Genomic DNA, 18,676 nt, shown 5'->3' on the forward strand with positions numbered 1-18,676 from the left:
ACACTTTGCATTACAGTTTTAATTATTATTAAAATGTCAGAGCCAAGATTTAGGAAAATCAGCACAGGCATTACAAAAAAAAATATACAGAACCTTTTCAAGTTTCATATGTCTCAATAAACACATTGATCAATACCTCATCAGGTAATCTGTAATAAAGCTTTTACCAAACTAACAAATCCAAAAGCTAAGGACATTTACTCCACATATTTAGTTTAGTTAGTTTTCCAAGCTCACAATATCATTTCAGGTAGTTTTTGTTTTAATTTTTGAAAATCTAGGTTTTTTTGTTATTTTATTTAACTAAAATGTTTCCCCCCCACACGTACTTTTAGATTTTATTCTAGTTTTAGTTAATTATAATAACATTTGTCTGGAGATGTGTAACTTTTAGTGTGTGATACTGGAACAGCTGCTGGATGCCGTGAAAGATAAACTTTATTAACATATCATAGAATTAAAAAGTTTTATGAGAAAACTTCTAATTATGTAGAAAAAATAGGGGTAAATATCCGCAGTGATTCATTTGGGTTGAAAGCAGTAAATGTAGTAATACATATAAAAAAAAACATAGATAGATTTAAGAAATGAACAGTCTTTTAATAACACCACTCTCTGCAAGACGTTTTTTTTGTTCTTTTTTTTAATGGTGTAGGTAAATTTACATCTTCCCCAGCAGGAGGCAGTCAAGCAACAGATAAAACTCCTTATCTATAAAAGAAGGCACTTTTAGGAGTTACATTTGTTTGACTACACAAGAAAAAAATAAAATAAAATCCATAGTATGTCCCATGGTCCCATTTGCTATTTATACATTAAATATATTTTCTTATTAAATTAAAGGAAGTTTAATTCTACAAAACTAACCCATATAGCAGGAGGAAATCAGGGACTACAGTGGCTAGTGTTGGAAATTATTTGCAGCATAGCAGAATCAGATTTCATATTAAGAAGACAGACTCATCTGTGTTCATTAAGAAAGAAATAGGATACTCTTAAAGAGCTCGTGTCATTTCCAGTGTTTTCTGATAAATCCCACAATGGGATCAATGAGCTATTTGACAAAATATCACTGCTGTATTACTTATTCTTAAGCAAGAGTCGGATCATGTGGAACCAGAATAAATACAGGAAAGTCAGCAACCTTCAGCCACACGAAGTGCTCAGTGCTCATCACCCTGAAAGACAAAAAATATTATTATTATTGTTGTGTGTGTGGTTTTTTAAATCTTTGTTTATTAACACTTATCCTTAACCTATAAGCAATGACATGATATCCTCCAGCTCTATGAAGCTAATGTGAGAACAATAAAGCATGAAGCCTGTAATTAAAACTGCAAAAGAGGCTTCAGGAGCTTTCGAGGCTAAGTAAGGATTTTATTATTTTTTTTAAATCCTTAAGCAAGTAAATATGTAACTGAAATTAAGATCATTATTCTTGTCATAGAAGAAAATAGAAAACTGTGCTTTAGACAGGTGCATAAATAAATAATTATACAATTATGGGTTGAATTCAGGTCTCCCTGCACATTAGCCAATTCATGTCACAAGTTCATGCACAGGCTCAACTAAAGAGAAACTCATAGCAGAGTAGAAACTGACCCCTCCACAGCAGTCCCCGCACAGAGCTCCCAGCAGGCCGTTTATCACCTGGAAAGCACACAGCGCCACCTGGATCAGACCCATGACCAGCAGCACAGAGAAGAGAGACAGATGCCAGGGCACCACACCCCCTGGCTCTTTACACACACTATCCCTCAAAGTTGCGTTGCCTAGGTAGTCTCTGTAGAGGAAGGGTTAAAAAGAAAAGAGCAAATATGTGAGATGTGTTCTGAGCCACAGTTTATTTTAAGATACAAGAGACAAGTGCAGCAAAGGTAGCACTAATACACTTCAACTTTTAAATGTTGAATTTAAGTTTAAATTTAGTTGTGCTTAAAATAAACAGCAGTCCCTACACTGTCATTGTCGCAGAATTCTCAGTGTTTGGCTCTTAGCAAATCAGTTGCCAGATTTAGTGTGAAGCCCTTTTACAAGACAGTATTTGTATGTCTCTCTGTTTGTGTCATGCATCCGTACTGCAAACAGAATCCCCAAACAGGCCCCACACTATCTGAAACTAAGCCTTCACTGAGCACTTGGAGGTGCTACAAATTTAGCCTGTAAATATTTCAAATGCTTTCATTTGTACCCAGCTGAAAGACAGGACATGCTGATCATTCCATTGCTATGCACAGAGTGATTAAAAACAAACAAACTACTGAACGAATTTTAACACTTAATTATTCTCTGTGTCTCACCCATTGGAGAAGGGATAGCCCCAGTCGAGTGCGGTGCCGTTTGAAAACATACACTTAGGTCCACGGTTGATGGCCACCGCTGAGACTATAACTGAGTAACCGGCCCCCACTACACCAATACCTGCAAACAGCATCGAACTCAACATCTGCAGAGAGAGAGAGAGTGGGGAGAAGGAAGGTCAGCTACTCATACTGAGAATCAAAACATTTAACAATGCCCCTTTAAGCTTCTTGAAATAAGACATCAATGAAGTTATTGTGTTAGTATCCAGAGGCCGTGCTCAAGGCCAGGTGCACAAAGTGACACTTGCACACATTCCTGAAGTATCGATCAGTTGCGTGACCCTAACTGAACAACGCAGGCTCTGTGCTACACAGCCGTGCGGGGTGTGTTACCGTGATCGAATTTGTAGTACTTTATGGGAGGGTGTGGGTGTGTGTTTTCCCAATTTATTGCTGTGTAAATCATGAGGGGATGTGTGTACATAGTTCATCTGTGTTTGTTTTCCATTACACGCTCAGAGTATCTCAACGCTGAAGTTAACAGGTGACTAGTAGACACTCAAGAATAATACCTCTAATATAATCATTGTTTTTAATAGTTTTAAAACTGTTAGCAGGAAAAAAACCCCAAAAAGACAAAGAAAACTTAGATTTTCTGCAGACTCTCTGAAGACCCTGTCTCTGAGAACAGAGATCTAACATTTCCACCTAGACCGGAATTTGTAAAAATCTATTTTTCACATTTCTTTTAATTTAGATGAATCTCTGATTAATCACATCAACTTACAGTAATATTTGAAGACATTTCCAATCACATTTGTGCACTGGTTCATCCTCTAGGTAGCAATTATCTAATGCAGCTGAATGCTGTATATATATTTGAGTGCCCTTTCATTCTTGTTAAATGTGTGTGTGTTTTTGACTCCACGGAGCATCACTGAGCTTTACTTGTCCAGGCAAAAAGGCCAGGTTTTGTCATACCATTTTTATCACGCACTGCATATTCACTTTATTCCATGTAGCTGCCTCCTTTTAAGCATCTTTTTGCACTTTTGTTGTTTAAAGGGACGTTTGATCAGTGGCATCATTGATGTCATTAGTTACACTTGCTGTTTACGTGTAGTCCAATTGAAACTCAACATCTCATTTAAAGGAGAGACCTGTTTCAGACAAACAGATTAAAATTGAACGTGAAAAATCTTCTCACCGCGAATCTCCGACCACAGCTTTCGTTGCCACAGCAACCGCAGCAGTCATTGTTCTTCAGACCCAGGAAGACCAGAGCTGGGAAGATCATCTGCCACCCAAAAACACACACAGTTCACACACAGATCATTAATGAACCGGTCATTCATTAAAGCTGCAACAAAATTGTTAATATAATATTTGTATTAACAATTACATATATAATATTAATATATTAATATTTTGGGGTCAAATTTAGCATCAAATCATTTGAAAGACATTTTTAGTGAATTCATAAGTTGACACGCAAATTCTTAATTTTTTCCCCTAAACGAAATATTCAAAATTTTTCAGATCTGCAACTAATTCATCTTATGCATTTTTTCATGTCATTTACGTTTGGGATTTACAGTCTAAAAATGACTGTGTATCTAATGATACATTTTCCTTTGTGCAGTTTACATATACACATAACAAAAAAGAAGCATACAATTTATTGGCACACCTTTTGACAGACACTGCTTATCAAATTTATAAAAAACAAGAAAAACACAAATATTTTAGAAATCTGTCAAAAACTTGTTTAAAACCTAAATTGTTATACATAAATTTGGACTGACATGACATTCAAACAGTAAAACATATTTTTCTGTTCAGCAGTGCAAATAATTAAGTGTAATTCTGTACTTTTGTAATTTCTCTCTTTTTTTGTAAAACAATAAATTAGAGAATTCATGGATAACAACAATAATTATATTTTAACATGAAAAAATACTGATTAATGAGTTTGCATGTACAGATGGATTCACTATTGCAGAAGCATAAAAATTATTTTGGTAGTTACTAATACTGTTAATTTAGGGGAGTTCTGACATAAACTTTTTATTGAGTGGTGGTCTAATTAACTGGTTAAGTGCAGTATAACACATACTTTGAAACTTTCTGATATTCTGTAGGTATTAACCATTCAATTCCAGTCTTACTGTGAGATTACTTACTGAGAATAAGTTTAGTTATACCAATAATTACTGATAATTACAACATTCATGGCTAACAATCATGGCATCATGAGCTGAAGATTAATATTTAATTCATATTTTAAAAACATAATTTCACTGTATTCTTCACTAATGCACTCACCAGCACTCCAGATCCCAGAATGCCTCCAAAGTACCAGACCTGGTCTGTGATGTTTTGTCTGTCCACCGACTTTCCTCCGGGAAAGAAGAGCAGGATGTTGCACAGCACAGACACAATGCACAAGGGTATCAGAGTGAACCCCAGACATCTGGCAAAGCCACCCGAACACATTCTGACGCTGATGTTTCGACAGCTCCCGACGGCACCAACAACACCTGAAGTTAGAGAAGTGGACTTTAAAACTCCACCTGGGATGCTGTTTTTCGTTGAATTATCTCAGCGAAATGATTTAGACTTAAATTAAGCCCAGTCTTTATCCACTTCAAGGGGCTCAAACGATAAAATGTTGAGATTGTGGCACTGAAGAATATCACTGCACCTATTACATTCGACCTGTATTTTATCTCTAAGTGCAGAGTCCCCAACACGCCCTAAAAGTTTCTCACCAAATCTCAGACCTTTTGAATGATGTGTCTGCTTCACCTGTCCCCGATATGTAGGAATAGTTAATACTTGAATGAGCCTTTATAGAACCCCCCTCTCCCCTCTCCCCACCCCGAACCCACGCCTTCCACTCACCCTCCCTTCACCCCATCCCCGCCTATCTCTGTGTGATCTCATTGCTTCAATTTTACATTAGCCAGCTGTAATATGGCAGGATCTCTCCCACTCGTGCTCGCAATGTGCAAACACACATGCACATGCTCATGGCTGCATGCAAACACACAGAGAGCCATTAATGCTGGATTACATACCTGTGTGTGCACACAGACACAGCAGTGAAGACACAGCGGTCACACTAGTTAATGTTCTACATTGAGTTCACATGGAGACAGAAGAGGAAGTGACAGACAGTTGGTCTATACAGTGAGGCCCTCTTAGCTGTTAGTCACCTGACACAGTGAGTAATCTTGGAGTGGAACATTATTATGAGCAATGTTCTTCATTAATCACTATAGAAGTGTCAGAAACACCCAGTAGAAGTACAGTGGACCACAGCCTTTCTGATAATAAATTATCTATCAATTAAATACGAAAGCTTGTTGGGTGAATAACATGTGAATTCTGTCTTTAATCAACTCTCATTGTAAATGAAGGCATCCATTGATGGTGATGCTGATTGGTTAAATTTAATTTGTCTTTTTAAGGTAATCTGGGTGAACTACTTAAGAACAAGGATCTGGATTAGACACTGGTCTCTGATATCTATTTTTGTTTTAACCTGTCCCTGTGATTTTAGTTATGATAGAGACATTACAGAGAAGCATCAATTATTGGATCTTAAGCTGGCCTAAAAACCCTTCAACAACATCATATGATTGTGGAAACCACACTATAACTTCCAGTTTTCATGTCAAGGCAACCAGTGAAATTAAAGACTACTTCGCAGTAACAGCTCAATTAAATTCCTGGAGATGTTACAAGATGGTTGCTGAGCAATCAGACTTGCTTCTGGAAGGATTCTGGTTTTTAATAGTGAAGAAGAAGAAAACATGTTGACAAAAGACGTCTAGTATCACATAAAAAGTATTCCTTGTTTGGCAGAAGACAACAAATATAGTAAAGTATATTTGGCTTCCTCAGGTGGATCTACAGTATTTGGTCAGTCTCTTTACGCATTTTTAAATATGCCTGTTATTACTGATAGAGATAATTATCAGTTACTGTAAGCTTTAATTGAACTCACAATAAAAGGCTAACAAATGTGAGTAGCTGTAAGATAACTATAGAACTTTAAACACTTGAATTGTAAATTGTTTTTTTTCCAGGTGTTATTTTGTATTTATTGAATTATAAAAATTTCATTCAAAAACAACAGTGTATTTGGTTATATATTTATTGTTTTAATAGTCCGATTTAACCTTTGTTCCACCTTTTGAGGAACCCACATATCTAATGGAAATTTTAGCAATTAATCCCATCCAGAGTACTGAGATTTCGTTGTAGTTTTTTCTTAGAGTACTGAGATTGTGCCAGTTCTCAGTTTTCCGAGGGAAAACTGAATCTCAAAGCAATTCATAAAGTGGCACATAAAAGCAGCAGCAGCAGCAGCAACAACAACAACAACAATAATAATAATTATCCTGATTATCCCTCCGATCAACGACATGATCGATGTTATCTGCGATAGGCTTATCTTGTCTGCCCAAAACTCGATCGACAACCGAGCAATGGATCAGAGGAGTAAAGTCCAGTTCTCTTTTTTACTCGTCCGTCATTTTCAGGTAGTTTCTGCCTGAGTCGCTGATATTTGAAACCAGAATGGGAACCGACCTGACTTTCTCCTCTCGTCGGTCCCCTGTTGTGTGTTTACATGGCTGTGTGGCCTCCAGCCAACCTTTAGCTTCCAGTATAGGACTGGGTAAGTGGATGGAGTGCCATGGAGATTTGAAACGAAAAGACAGCCAAATGACAAAAACTTTTGTATTCTTATTTCGAAGTATGAGCACAAAGAATCTGACTGCGTGAGCCAAAATTTACCAACATGTTTGTAACCCAAAAGACAAAAAAATAAAGGGTGACTGTAAAGATTCAGTATCCCTCATGAAAGATATCCAGTCATTTTGAGCCACAAATAACAGATCTGGCCAAGAGGGCGGCGGCCAAAAAGGACTGGATTTATTATAGTATTAGTCATAAAGAGTCATAAAGATACTTGTAAAACAGACAATTTCTTAATTGTATATATTTTTAATTTTATATCTATCTCTATGTGCTGTGAATACTCAAAAGAAGAAAAATAATTTGACCTTAAGCTAGGTGAAAACACAGGTGAAAATATATATATATTTTTATATTGGACACTAAAATTGGATGCACCTGTATTCCAGTCAAAATCCTTCTCCTCCAATAAGCTATCTGTTTGAAGTCACCTCAGTGTTTTTGTTTTGTCTATAAGATTTTAGACAGTCTAAGATACTGGGTTGGTCCTACCAGAAATTTAAGACTGAAAGATATTCAGTTCACCAATGGATCACTTTGTAAACCCTTGCAGCTGAATACCAGAACCTTATGTCAGGCTTCCTTGTGGGACTTGACAATGGATTAGTTAAAATAGATACAACAGAGCATATAGGTCAGAATCCTGATTATAGGTATAAAAATTGTTATTGTGTTGATCATTTCTCCTAATGTCTTGTTTCACCTAATACAATTATTTGCTCATTTATGTAATGTGACATCCTTTTCTGCCAAAGCTTGATTGTGATTGGCTGATTTGTTTAAAGAAATCAATACATCTCACAATATTGATTAGTATTCCAATTAGAGAAGTATTCCAATTTGCATGTATATGATCCCCTCATAGAGCTGGTTCTATCTATGCTTTCATTTCTGTTTAATATATTCTGGTGCTTCTGTGATACAAATATAGTTTGCAGAGCCCAAAAACTGACAATATCTGTGGAGTCCTCAGCCATTAGATATGGATCGTTGATCTTTTGACCCACTATTGATCATGTGCCTCATCACATGAGTTATGAAAAAAGGCGTAGGTCATTATCAGCAGAAGTTTCGGGTGAAGCCATTGTAAAACTTTGCCTCACCCTGTCATGTAACCCATTGACGACACCTGACACAAGATGTGATTTGGGGTTGAGGTGACTGGGAGGGGATCTCAAAATTGCATTGTAGGTAAGCCACCTCCTCTGATCCATCAAAGATGGTTGTTCACAGTGGACATAGATGGCCTCTTTCACTCCTCTTTCAAGCCATCTGTCTTCTCTGTCCAAAATGTGACTATTGGAATCCTCAAAAGAGTGACTTTTATCCTTTAGATGTCTTATCCTGTCAAGGTAGTTCTTCTATGTTGTGTCATGGAGTGGCCGTTTGGTTTCTCCAGTGTAGGGGTCTGAGCACTCCAATGGGTAACTTGTGTTTAGGATTTTGTCCTTGGGATGAATCCATTTTTGTCTGAGGGTGTGGCTGGGTCTGAAGTGCACTGAGATATCATGCTTGGAGATTCAGAGATTAATATCTCAAACAATGTGGGATTACAATCTAAACTGTTTGCACGATTAAGTACTAGGAGTACAATATCAAGAACAGGGAAGGGGAGCTGGTGGTTGAAGTCTAAAGCAAAAATGGTTTGCACGACATAAGATGAGATGGTTTTTAAATTTATTAAAAAGAAGAAGAGTTGTGAACAGCAGAAAAATCTAAACACATTTCAGCATTACCATTAAAAAAAAGAGTGTCAAATTAACTTATGAGAGAAAACTGTTCAGTCACACATATTCACTTAATTGTATATTGATGATATAACCAGTTATTAATGTGGGCCAAAAAAGGCTAAACAGTAATTACACATTTGTTAATGAAAGTGAGGTGGTGAGTTTAGGCAAGTGAGCCTAAATGTGGTTTGTTGGTGTTTTGTGACATCTACAATAAATATATAAGCTCATTTGTAAATCTAAAAAGCTAAATTGGGCTGTGAGAAAAGAATTCAGCTAAAACATGATGTGGTAGTGTTCTTTTTGTCACATTGTGCTGGAGTGTATGGAGGTAAGGACCTAAATGCAAAGACGTTGAGAGTTAAATATCAAAGCTGTTTATTTGTAGGCTGTTGTAATAAAAAAGTGGAAAGTGAAAACAGCTCAGTAACAAGAAACAGGTGAAACTAATCAAAACTAACAAGAGAGATCCACAAGTACAAATAGGTGCCCTAAATTTCTATATGAATACTTTTAGAACAACAAAATTGTCATAAAATTGTTTGCAGCCAACAAAAAGAAAAAACAAACAAACATACAAAACCCCCCAAAGATGAGCATTATTACTGATGCTCATCAGAGATAAACAAAGACTTTAGATACTATTTAAAAAAAATTAAACCCTCCTACTATCTGAACACAGAGGGGTTGCTCCAGGAATGGTGACACTGTGACTTGACTCATCATTACGTGGTTTGGTTTGCAGCATAAGCTACTATGGTGAGGTACCCTGGTAAGAAAACAACCACTATCACATAGAAAACCCTGGGTTAGGTTATGTGGATAAAACCAAATCCTGCTTTATAGCACACGCCTCAGAACACCAAAATAAATAACAAGAGTTAAAAGCCCAAGAAAACTCAAAACTCAGGGTCCAAGATCCCGGACCATGACAATTTTATGCTGGGAATTCTGTTGTGATCTAATATGTTGCACAAACCAGTCACATCCATCAGTCATGGGTACGCATTTGTGTCCAGATGTCCTGAAGCGTGGTGGCAATGCGGCAGATGCTGCAGTTGCCATAGCAGCAGCCCTGGCAGTAACAGAGCCGTGCAGCACCGGCCCCGGTGGAGACGCCTTCTGCTTGTTCTACAATGGAAAGACCGGAGAGATCAGAGGAATTAACAGCAGGTGGAGAATCCTTTGGTCCTTTCCTTGTTTTTCCCTATGTGTGCAACAATAAACCGAACCTATCTCTGTGTGCTCAGTGGTCGTTTTCCTCGAGCACTGACCCTGGACTTCCTGGAAGGACAAGGTTACACCGCAGAGAACCCTCCTTCAGTGTTTGATGCTCTGAATGTCACAGTCTCTGGGGCCCTAGCATGTTGGTGTGATACTGTGCAGCTGCTAGGAAGTCACAAGGTTTACTTATGTTTGTCTTCTATATCTGTGACATGGGAGTGTTTTATAGAACACTCTGGCAGCCCGTCTCAGATAAATCATTTGACTGATGTAAATACCTATAAACCCTGCAGAAGTGACCAGCATGCACAAACATGCCTGGAAATAGGACTGTTGACTTTGAACCAAAGAGACATAAATAAAAAATAGAAAAGCTTATCATTGCCTCTGTAGAGATTTTCTTTATTTAACTTGTCCATCTAAGGTTAAAATTGGTGCAGGTCCTTGAAAGTGGGGACAAAGTCTATGTAAAAAAACAAACAAAAAAGCTTTGAATCAAGATTCTCCCATTATATTGGAAGCAACAGAGATCAATATGACTTGTTCATTACTTCTCACCTTATACGTACGTTAAATGACGTGCAGTGTAAATATCACAGTATAATGGCGATGAAGGAAAATCAAGCGCATTGCTAAATGACTAACATTCAAATTAGTGGAATTCCCTCAGAAAAATGTAAATTAGTTATGTCCTTTGCTTATTTTGTCACAGAGCAGTATCTCACTCTTCCTGTTCAGTTCAGTTTCCTGTTATATGCATGTGTTTCCTCTGCCTACTTTGCTAGCTGTCCTTACAGGAGGTCCTGAGTGGGGCTGTGGAGCTAGCAGAGGTGGGGTTTCCTGTGGCTGAGTTAACAGCTCACCACTGGGCGAACTGGAAGTCTGCTTTGAGGGATGCTGGAAAGGGTGGAGAATTGATGATTGACGGTCATGCGCCCAAATGTGGACAAGTATTCCAAAACGCTGGCCTGGCTCGAACTTTGAAGGTAACTCCACAGTTCACTTGAGGAGCAAGAGGTCATTTATTTCTAATAACTGTGTTATTCACACAAGAAGGAAACACAACAATGTAGAAGTTGTGAGAGACCCCTGTTTGTTCCGTGTCATTATTTGATTTTTCTAAATTTAACTTAGCCTTTTATACTGGAAGGCCTTGGATAAACCCAGAGGTATCATAGGAAGTTAAATCTCTAAGAGAAGAGTAATGGAACAGTGGAGAGGAAGTAGTGAAAGCAGAACAACAATAGTTAATGGGGATTAGATAGAAATGGATGGATGTATGTGATACTTTTAAAAGCCTGTCTTTGGGCAGAAAAAGCTAAAGCAGGATAGCCAGAAGGGAAATTTAATCAAAATGACAAAACAGGTCGTTTAGCTTGGAACAGGCAGAAAAACTCCATCTGAGGATATAAGGGCAGCAAAATGGCTCATGTGGTGTCAGCATTCTGGCTGTGCAGCTGTCAAGACCTGGCAAAATTCTACAGGGTACAGTGTGTAACAAGATAGTTAGTAAGGGGAAGAAAGGATTTGTGTGATGTATTGCTTCTGACAAATAAAATGGTGATTATAATTTAAGTGTAGTTTTAAAAGTTACTGTGAGTAATTTGTTATGACCTGAAGCCAATAAATCTGGACTTGAGCTTTACTCAGCTACTGAAATGCTAATGCTGCTTTTTTTAGTGTTATGTGTCAGTACTGTAACTCCACCTTTTTGTGACTCTGTGTATACTTTTGTATATGTAATGGCACATTTATACAACTATTGTTATTTCATAGTTTCTGGAGTCAGTGAGACTTCAGAAAACTATGGCTTATGTCACTGTGTGTTTATCTGAGTGCGTGGTTGCCTGCTTGTGAGTCACCACTACAATATGCATTGATTGATGATCTACTGCATTCACCTATCAAACAATAAAGCATTTATAATACCATAATGCAGGAAGATGGCCAAATATGCCCTATCTCTATACCCACAGACACACGCAGACACACGCACACACCTACACTCATGACCATGAGGCAGTGGAAAGAACAGCGATGACCTCAGCCTCATTGGATGATTATATTCTTCGATTGTTCTTCGACAGTTGTGCATGACTTCACTGTGGGGCAAAGTCACAAGCACACACACACACACACACATTGACTGGAGTGAACTTTTAAATGGTGGACAAATGTGCCTCGATATCATGTTAACCACCATCTGTAAAAAGTTTTGTCGCATGACTGACTGAGAAGTACATGAGCTCATGTATCCACAGGAGCTCGGTGAGCGGGGCAAGCCAGCTTTCTACCAGGGCAGAGTGGCCCAGGCCATTGTTGACGTCATCAACCAAAATGGGGGAGTCATGACCTTGGATGACCTGAGCAGCCATGACAGCGAGGTCGTCACCCCCATAAGCACAGAGTACAAGGTCAGAAACCAAAGATGCCGGTCATGCGTGTATTTTAATAACACGGTCAGCTCAATGAACTTGACTTCATTGTGTGTTTAGGGTGTATGTCTGTGGGAGCTTCCTCCTAACAGTCAGGGACTGGCTGCCCTGCTCACGCTCAACATCATGGAGAACTTTCCTCAACTCAAAGGTAACCATAGGGACAGTGAAGAAGTCCCTGCGAGGTGCATTAGTGCCTGTTGTAAAATCTTAAATATAGAGTAAATATGAGTCTGGAGAAGTGGCTGAGTCATATTTTACATCATAAAAATAAAAACCATATATCTCCTGCATTTCCATAAATCACATTTTATAACCCAACCCAGTTAGTTACAGTGTTCTGCCTGTTTGTCCCAGCCCAGCGCAGGGGAAATAAAAAGCTGCTCAACAGAAAACCTAAAGAGACATTCAAAATATAAATAAAACAGGAAAATTAAAATGGATTTTCCTGCATTATGGAAAGTCAGCTCGCTGGTGATTTCACCGGTCTGACCTGCCGTCCCTGTGCTGGAACACATTGCAGTGGCTCTGATTTACCTCTGACCGAAAAGACTTGAGGGAAAAGGATATGCTTGTCCACAAAAACTGACCTCTGTGAGGTTAATTTTTTTCCACATAGCAGGGATGCCAAACATAAGGTCCTGGGGGCCAGAATCTGTCCGGCAAAGACTCTAAAACGGCCCCCTGGACCGCTTTGGAAAATATGAAGGAAGTTTTATCTGTAACTGTAACTGATATACTGCACCAAAGTAATTATGTATTAGATATACAATGAAATGCTAGAAATATTTCTGTTTTTTATGTTATGTACTACAGATTTTTCCCCCTATATGCTTCACATTTTAAAAAAAGGGAATTTTTTTGTGAATTAAGAAGAAGAGTTCGTGAACCTGCGTACTTGGTTTTTCCTGGGGCCTGTAATCCATTTCTATATGTTTGTGTGTGTGTGTGTGTGTGTGTGTGTGTGTGTGTGTGTGTGTGTGTAGCTAAAGGCCATAACAGCTCTGACTATATGCATGTACTGGTTGAGGCTGTGCGATTGGCTCTAACAGATGCTCTGCGTTACCTGGGTGACTCAAGTCATGTGACTATCCCTTTGGAAACCTTACTGGACAAGGGCTACAGTCACCAGCGAGCACAGCTCATCAGCACGGACAGGTGTGTGTTTCTGTGTGTGTATATCTGTTAGTACCAGTGTGTACCAGTCATCCTCTGTTGACTTTAGATAGGACTGTAGACTTATACTTCCCCTGACCTCAGCGCCCATCCCTTCATGTCTCTTCCCTCACATTCACCCAGGGCGTGTGTCGTTGTGTGAGTGTATATTTTAGAAACAATGTGTTTTATTGTCGAGGACTTTGAACTTGATCTGTTCTTTATCAGGGGTAAGACAAACAGACTATAAAAGTTAACAACAACACAATAATTGTATTAACATATATTGATGTATACCTGGTATTAAATCCTTTTTTGAAATTGCCGAGTTTATTTCGGTGTCACTGCGCCAACCATCAGCAAATCCACACACTAATTCTATGTCTCGCTTCCATTTGTTGTCAGTTTAACCTTAATGAGTCAACCAGGTCCTCACGAGGCGTCAATTTGTTTCTGATGTCTTGTTATCCTCACAACCTCTTCACAGTTTTAATGTTTAGATGCTTCTAATAAACTAGGCAATAATGGGAAGTCATATAAAAACAGGAAATTATAAATAATTTTTACTGCACTGCAATAATCTGGTTATTGTAAATGAAATAAAAATCTACAAATAAAGGTACTTTAAGGCAGGAAAATTCCTCACCCCTCGTTCATACCTGTAATATTGTGTTTATGGCAACATTTATTGCATAAGCATGAAACTTTTCAATTATCTTTGCAAACTTGGTAGTTTGGTTTTGTTCTTAAACCAACACAAGTTTTCTTCTCAGTCTACTTGAGCCTTAATTTTTCTTTCATTTTCCAAATATTTTGATAACCAAATAGTAAAAAACAGACCTGTCACATGAACTTATTAATGAATATGATTGTTGTTGTATGTTTGTGTGACTCTGTAGGGCCATGGAGCGAGTGGAGCCCGGCCTGATGACAGAAAGTGACACGGTGTATTTCTGCGTGAGAGACAGTGAGAAGAATGCATGCTCCTTTGTCAACAGCAACCATATGGGCTTTGGGACGGGGCTGGTCCCTAAAGACTGTGGATTCTCACTACAGGTCTGAAGGGTCAGAAAGAGAATGTCTTGCAGTGGTTGCAGTGGCTATTATCTGTTTGATTTGACTAGTAATTCTTCTAAATCATGGAAAAATGCTAAGAATTTAGAGTAATATAAGATTATGCTTCAAATAATTATATGTTAGGGTCATTTTTTAAATGATCAGCATAAAACAAGATCCTGCATTACCACTTTCAGCTGATTTCTCAACTTACCCCTTAAATACTGTATTAATAAAGCTCTATAGATTTTTAAAATTAAAAAAAACTTCCCAGTAACACAGCAGCGCATATGTAAGAGAATTTTACATGAACATGAATGCTGCCGTGTGAAGCTAAGGGAAAAAAGACATATAAAATGAAGCCTGGGTGGAAAAAGTTGTAGATTTTCATATTTCATTACCTTAATTTACATGCTCACGTTACCTTACAAGCTCATTTTTGTTGTGCATGTAAATGTATTGATGAAGCCATGGAGACATTTTAGCTTCCTAAACTGGAACCACATGTCACCCTCTCATCTGAGGGTGACATTTTGGGTCTTCTTACACACCTTGGCAAAGCGGTGACACATCAGAATAAATTGCACTTATATACAGTCGTTTGAAATGATGGTATCGGAAACTACTTGTTTAGAAATGGCTCCATTGGACCTTTCCAACAATTCTCCTTTTGAGAGCTTCACTGAGTTCTTGGCCTTTCTCTTTGTTCCCAGTATTGGTCAGACCAATCTTTTTATAGTGGCAAAGAGAAACCACTAGTTGTAGTCAATCATGATCATTAATGAGAAGTTAAAAGGCGCTTTGTCATGTTAAAAGATTCTTCAGCACCACAAGATTTAACTGCATTTATATTTGAAGCTTTTTATCGTGTGTGGAGAAAATCCAAAATAAATTCAAACTTGTGGACCCAGTTCTTGTTTTTAGCCATTAAAGATGTATGCTGTACAATCATCTTGGTACAGAGTGTGTTCAAGTGTATGACTGGCTCATGTGCTTGTGTGTTTTTTATTTTTGTCATATGAAATGCACATTAAGCTGTTTGGTAGTTAATGGGCCATTGAAACACATGTAAACATAGCAACTAACTTTGCCATAAAATATGTTGCCATGCATTTTATTAGGTGGTTGGCTGGTAGTCAAATCAGCTGTTCAGCGTGATGTAACATCATTTGTTAAGTAGATGAGACTTTCCTTAAAAAAATGCTGATGTCATTTCTCGTTTTTTTCTTTTGTTTTTTACTTTTGGAAACACTTGAGAAGAAAACTCCTCTAAATTATGTTGTATGTGGTCACATTTTTTCCCAGCTGGTCAGTGGTTGGTTAACCTGGAGGAGGGGATCGACCAGAAGGTAGCTGAGGAACTGAAAAGACGAGGACACCGTGTCAACTGGCCAGTGTCAGGTACTTTACACACATAACTGTTTGCTCACTATTAATAGCTCCATTCAATTTTTCTGTGTGAATTATGTCATACTTCTAAAAAACTGATCATTCTCTTGAAAACGCTACATCCCGATGAACAGAATCAACTTTTTGGGATCATTCTCTTGCTCATTAATGAAAGCGATTGAAGAAAAACAGGACAAACACCTTTGTACGTAGTGCAAGATGTCAGCAAAACAGTTACTTTCGAAGGCCTTTGCTCTCAGTCGTAATTCAAGGTAATACTTTTCAGTTCTTTAGTCACGACTTATGTTATGTCATTAAAAGTTAATGTGTGACATTAATTATTATATTGATGTGCAATACACTAACGGCAATAAACAAATGAGACCATTTCTTAGAATAACCATGAGGTTCAAATCAGCGGCATTAGACCGCAGTTCTCATAAACCCTTTTGCTTCCTGTTGTTAACAGGATGTTTGTACTTGTTCCTCTTACCTGCTGCTTACGATGGCTCTCTGGTTTTTCTGAATGTGAATATGATGCGTGCATCAACTTTTGCCTATTCAAGATTTTCCCACTGTGATAGTTGGATCATAGTGCGATCAGCTTCTTGTACAACCCAGCAGCACTGAATATAAAATATGCTGAAGAGTTCACATTTCTGCATTTTGAAGTTAATTTTGTATCAAATTCCATGTTGTGGTTTAATGTTAATTTAAAACCATTAACAAAATGAATCATAAAAGACTCAGTTCTGGATAATTTTAATGAAGTATTATTTATTAATAAAAGGTTTTAGTTAGAGGAATAAAAAGTCAATTAAAAAAAAGATCCTCCCACTGTGCTTGTGTTTTACTTTATTTTCTACAAAATGCTAACCAGTGAAGCCGGTTTTAACCTTTGAACTTTTCGTTTTAAGTTTTTGTGATTAATGATTTACAAATCTAAAATATCTAACTGTTTAAAACTTGTCAGTGAAGAAAAGAACAGTTCACGCATCTTCCTACTGCTAATCTTCATATCCTCTGGCTTACATGTTATACCTGTTTTCAGACACTGACTAACACTCCAAAAACCTTGATTTCATGATGCTAGCATGCTAATTAGACTTAGAATGTATTTTCATTTGGTGTACCTACAGTCCATACAGCTCAGTGGGTTTTTGCATCTTCCTTTTCATTCACACACACAGGCCACAAGAGGTCTCAGTTTGGGCGGGGGCAGATCATCGCAGTGGGGGATTGGTGGAATCCGTCTGTCACCCAAGGGGATCGTCCTTCCAGGGTGCTTTGGGCAGGATCGGATCCCAGAGCAGACGGATGTGCTCAGGGGTACTAGAAAATGTTCTTGCCTTGTTAATGTTGTAATCAAAAGATTTCATCATAGAACTACTTGAAAAGAAATGCCTACAAATGATGTGCAGTACACAGGTTGTTATTTGGCAGCTGATATTTGGCAGTGAGCTTTATAACTCATTCAAAAACCACTGTACCTTCATGAAGTGCCTTATGGAATCATGTTTTTATGCCTGTGTTCATTAGATGTTGAGTTAAAGCACATTTGCTGGATGTAGAGTTTAGTATAAATCAGCACAACCTCAGATTATTTATAATGTGAAAGTGACAAATAGGAAGATCTTTATCTTTGCTGCATCGATGCCAAAGATGTCCTTCCTCAACTCTGTGTTTTGGCAGAGATAATTATGTGTTTCAGTCTCTTTAATTAGCTGGTGCTGATTTGAAGTTTGCTAGAAATGCAGTGTTGTTCCATATATAAACCTCCGTCCTCAATAACTAATCATTCCATTTTTACTCTGCTCTGAATTATGTACATCAGTATTATAGTGTCATCATTAAAAATTCTATTTTGCATAATTTTGCTATTCCTTTTTTTCTGTGAATCGTTTTCTGTTATTGTTAACATTACACCAATTAAAACCTCAGTATTTCAGATTTCCTGTCAGTGAAATATGCTTCATCAGTTTGCATTAACTTAAAACTGCCAAATACATATAGGTGTGCATTTATTTTAAGTTGCTGTTTGAATCTTTGGTTCTAATTTTATAGTTGTTTCTGAATTGCTTGCAGCTTTAGCCCCTGATGTCAGAATCAAACAGCAGTACAAAACATATTGTGCTTTTACACTGTTAGAGTAGAAGTACACCAATCAGGCATAACATTATGAGCCTGAGAGGTGACGTAGATAACACTGATTATCTCTTCATCATGGCATTTGTTAGTGAGTGGGACATATTAGGAAGAAAGTGAATATTTTGTACTCGAAATTAATGTGTTAGAACCAGAAAAATGGGCAAGTGTAAGGATTTGAGCCAGTTTGACAAACTGTGATCTCCAAAACTACAGCACTTGTGGGCTGTTTCTGGTCTGCAGTGGTCAGTATCTATCAAAAGTGGTCCAAGGAAGGACGAGTGGTGAATCGGCAGCAGAGTCATCAGTGGCCAACGCTCATTGATGCGCGTGACGTACGAAGGCTGGCCTGTGTGGTCCGATCCAAAAGACTACCTGCTGTAGCTCAAATTGCTGAAATTCCCAATGCCCCAGATCTCAGTCCAATCGAGCATCTGTGGGATGTGCTGGACAAACAAGTCGGATCCATGGA

At 38.0% G+C, this 18,676-nt stretch overlaps 2 protein-coding genes across 5 annotated transcripts; one reads left to right on the forward strand and one right to left on the reverse strand.

Moving 5' to 3' along the window:
- Position 1: 1 nt before the first annotated feature.
- tm4sf4 (transmembrane 4 L six family member 4) lies at positions 2–5,172 on the reverse strand. Of its 3 annotated transcripts, none has more exons than XM_005464222.4 (6): positions 5,087–5,172; positions 4,629–4,843; positions 3,511–3,600; positions 2,301–2,446; positions 1,603–1,783; positions 2–1,178 (listed from the first exon to the last, which is right to left on the reverse strand). In XM_005464222.4, exons 2-6 carry the CDS (start codon positions 4,797–4,799, stop codon positions 1,164–1,166), a joined length of 603 nt encoding a protein of 200 aa, XP_005464279.1. In that variant the 5' UTR covers positions 4,800–4,843; positions 5,087–5,172; the 3' UTR covers positions 2–1,163. The 3 variants fall into 3 exon arrangements, with proteins under 3 accessions (XP_005464279.1, XP_003458998.1, XP_025755692.1); XM_003458950.5 differs by having other exon boundaries at positions 5,075–5,161; XM_025899907.1 differs by having other exon boundaries at positions 4,629–5,130.
- A 1,639-nt stretch (positions 5,173–6,811) lies between these two features.
- LOC100705018 (glutathione hydrolase-like YwrD proenzyme) lies at positions 6,812–17,625 on the forward strand. 2 transcript variants are annotated; one of them, XR_267940.3, is made up of 11 exons: positions 6,812–6,990; positions 9,820–9,973; positions 10,051–10,204; positions 10,810–11,010; positions 12,286–12,438; positions 12,520–12,610; positions 13,446–13,617; positions 14,514–14,670; positions 15,976–16,071; positions 16,194–16,331; positions 17,250–17,625. XR_267940.3 is itself a non-coding variant. In XM_005464221.3 (10 exons), the coding sequence occupies exons 1-9, from the start codon at positions 6,891–6,893 to the stop codon at positions 16,021–16,023; spliced, it is 1,230 nt and encodes a 409-aa protein (XP_005464278.1). In that variant the 5' UTR covers positions 6,812–6,890; the 3' UTR covers positions 16,024–16,071; positions 17,250–17,625. The 2 variants fall into 2 exon arrangements, 1 of the variants encoding a protein (XP_005464278.1); XM_005464221.3 differs by lacking the exon at positions 16,194–16,331.
- The last annotated feature ends 1,051 nt before the right edge of the window (positions 17,626–18,676 follow it).

The sequence above is a fragment of the Oreochromis niloticus genome, linkage group LG17, assembly GCF_001858045.2.
Source record: "Oreochromis niloticus isolate F11D_XX linkage group LG17, O_niloticus_UMD_NMBU, whole genome shotgun sequence".
Lineage (NCBI taxonomy): Eukaryota > Metazoa > Chordata > Actinopteri > Cichliformes > Cichlidae > Oreochromis > Oreochromis niloticus.

Coding starts and splice junctions, on each gene's coding strand:
- tm4sf4 (XM_005464222.4), bottom strand. CDS start 4,799: ATGTGTTCGGGTGGCTTTGCCAGATGTCTGGGGTTCACTCTGATACCC. Junction 3,601..4,628: donor TTCTGGGATCTGGAGTGCTG/GTGAGTGCATTA, acceptor TTTGGGTGGCAG/ATGATCTTCCCAGCTCTGGT. Junction 2,447..3,510: donor GCTGTGGTCGGAGATTCGCG/GTGAGAAGATTT, acceptor CTCTCTCTGCAG/ATGTTGAGTTCGATGCTGTT.
- LOC100705018 (XM_005464221.3), top strand. CDS start 6,891: ATGGGAACCGACCTGACTTTCTCCTCTCGTCGGTCCCCTGTTGTGTGT. Junction 6,991..9,819: donor AGCTTCCAGTATAGGACTGG/GTAAGTGGATGG, acceptor ATTTGTGTCCAG/ATGTCCTGAAGCGTGGTGGC. Junction 14,671..15,975: donor ACTGTGGATTCTCACTACAG/GTCTGAAGGGTC, acceptor ATTTTTTCCCAG/CTGGTCAGTGGTTGGTTAAC.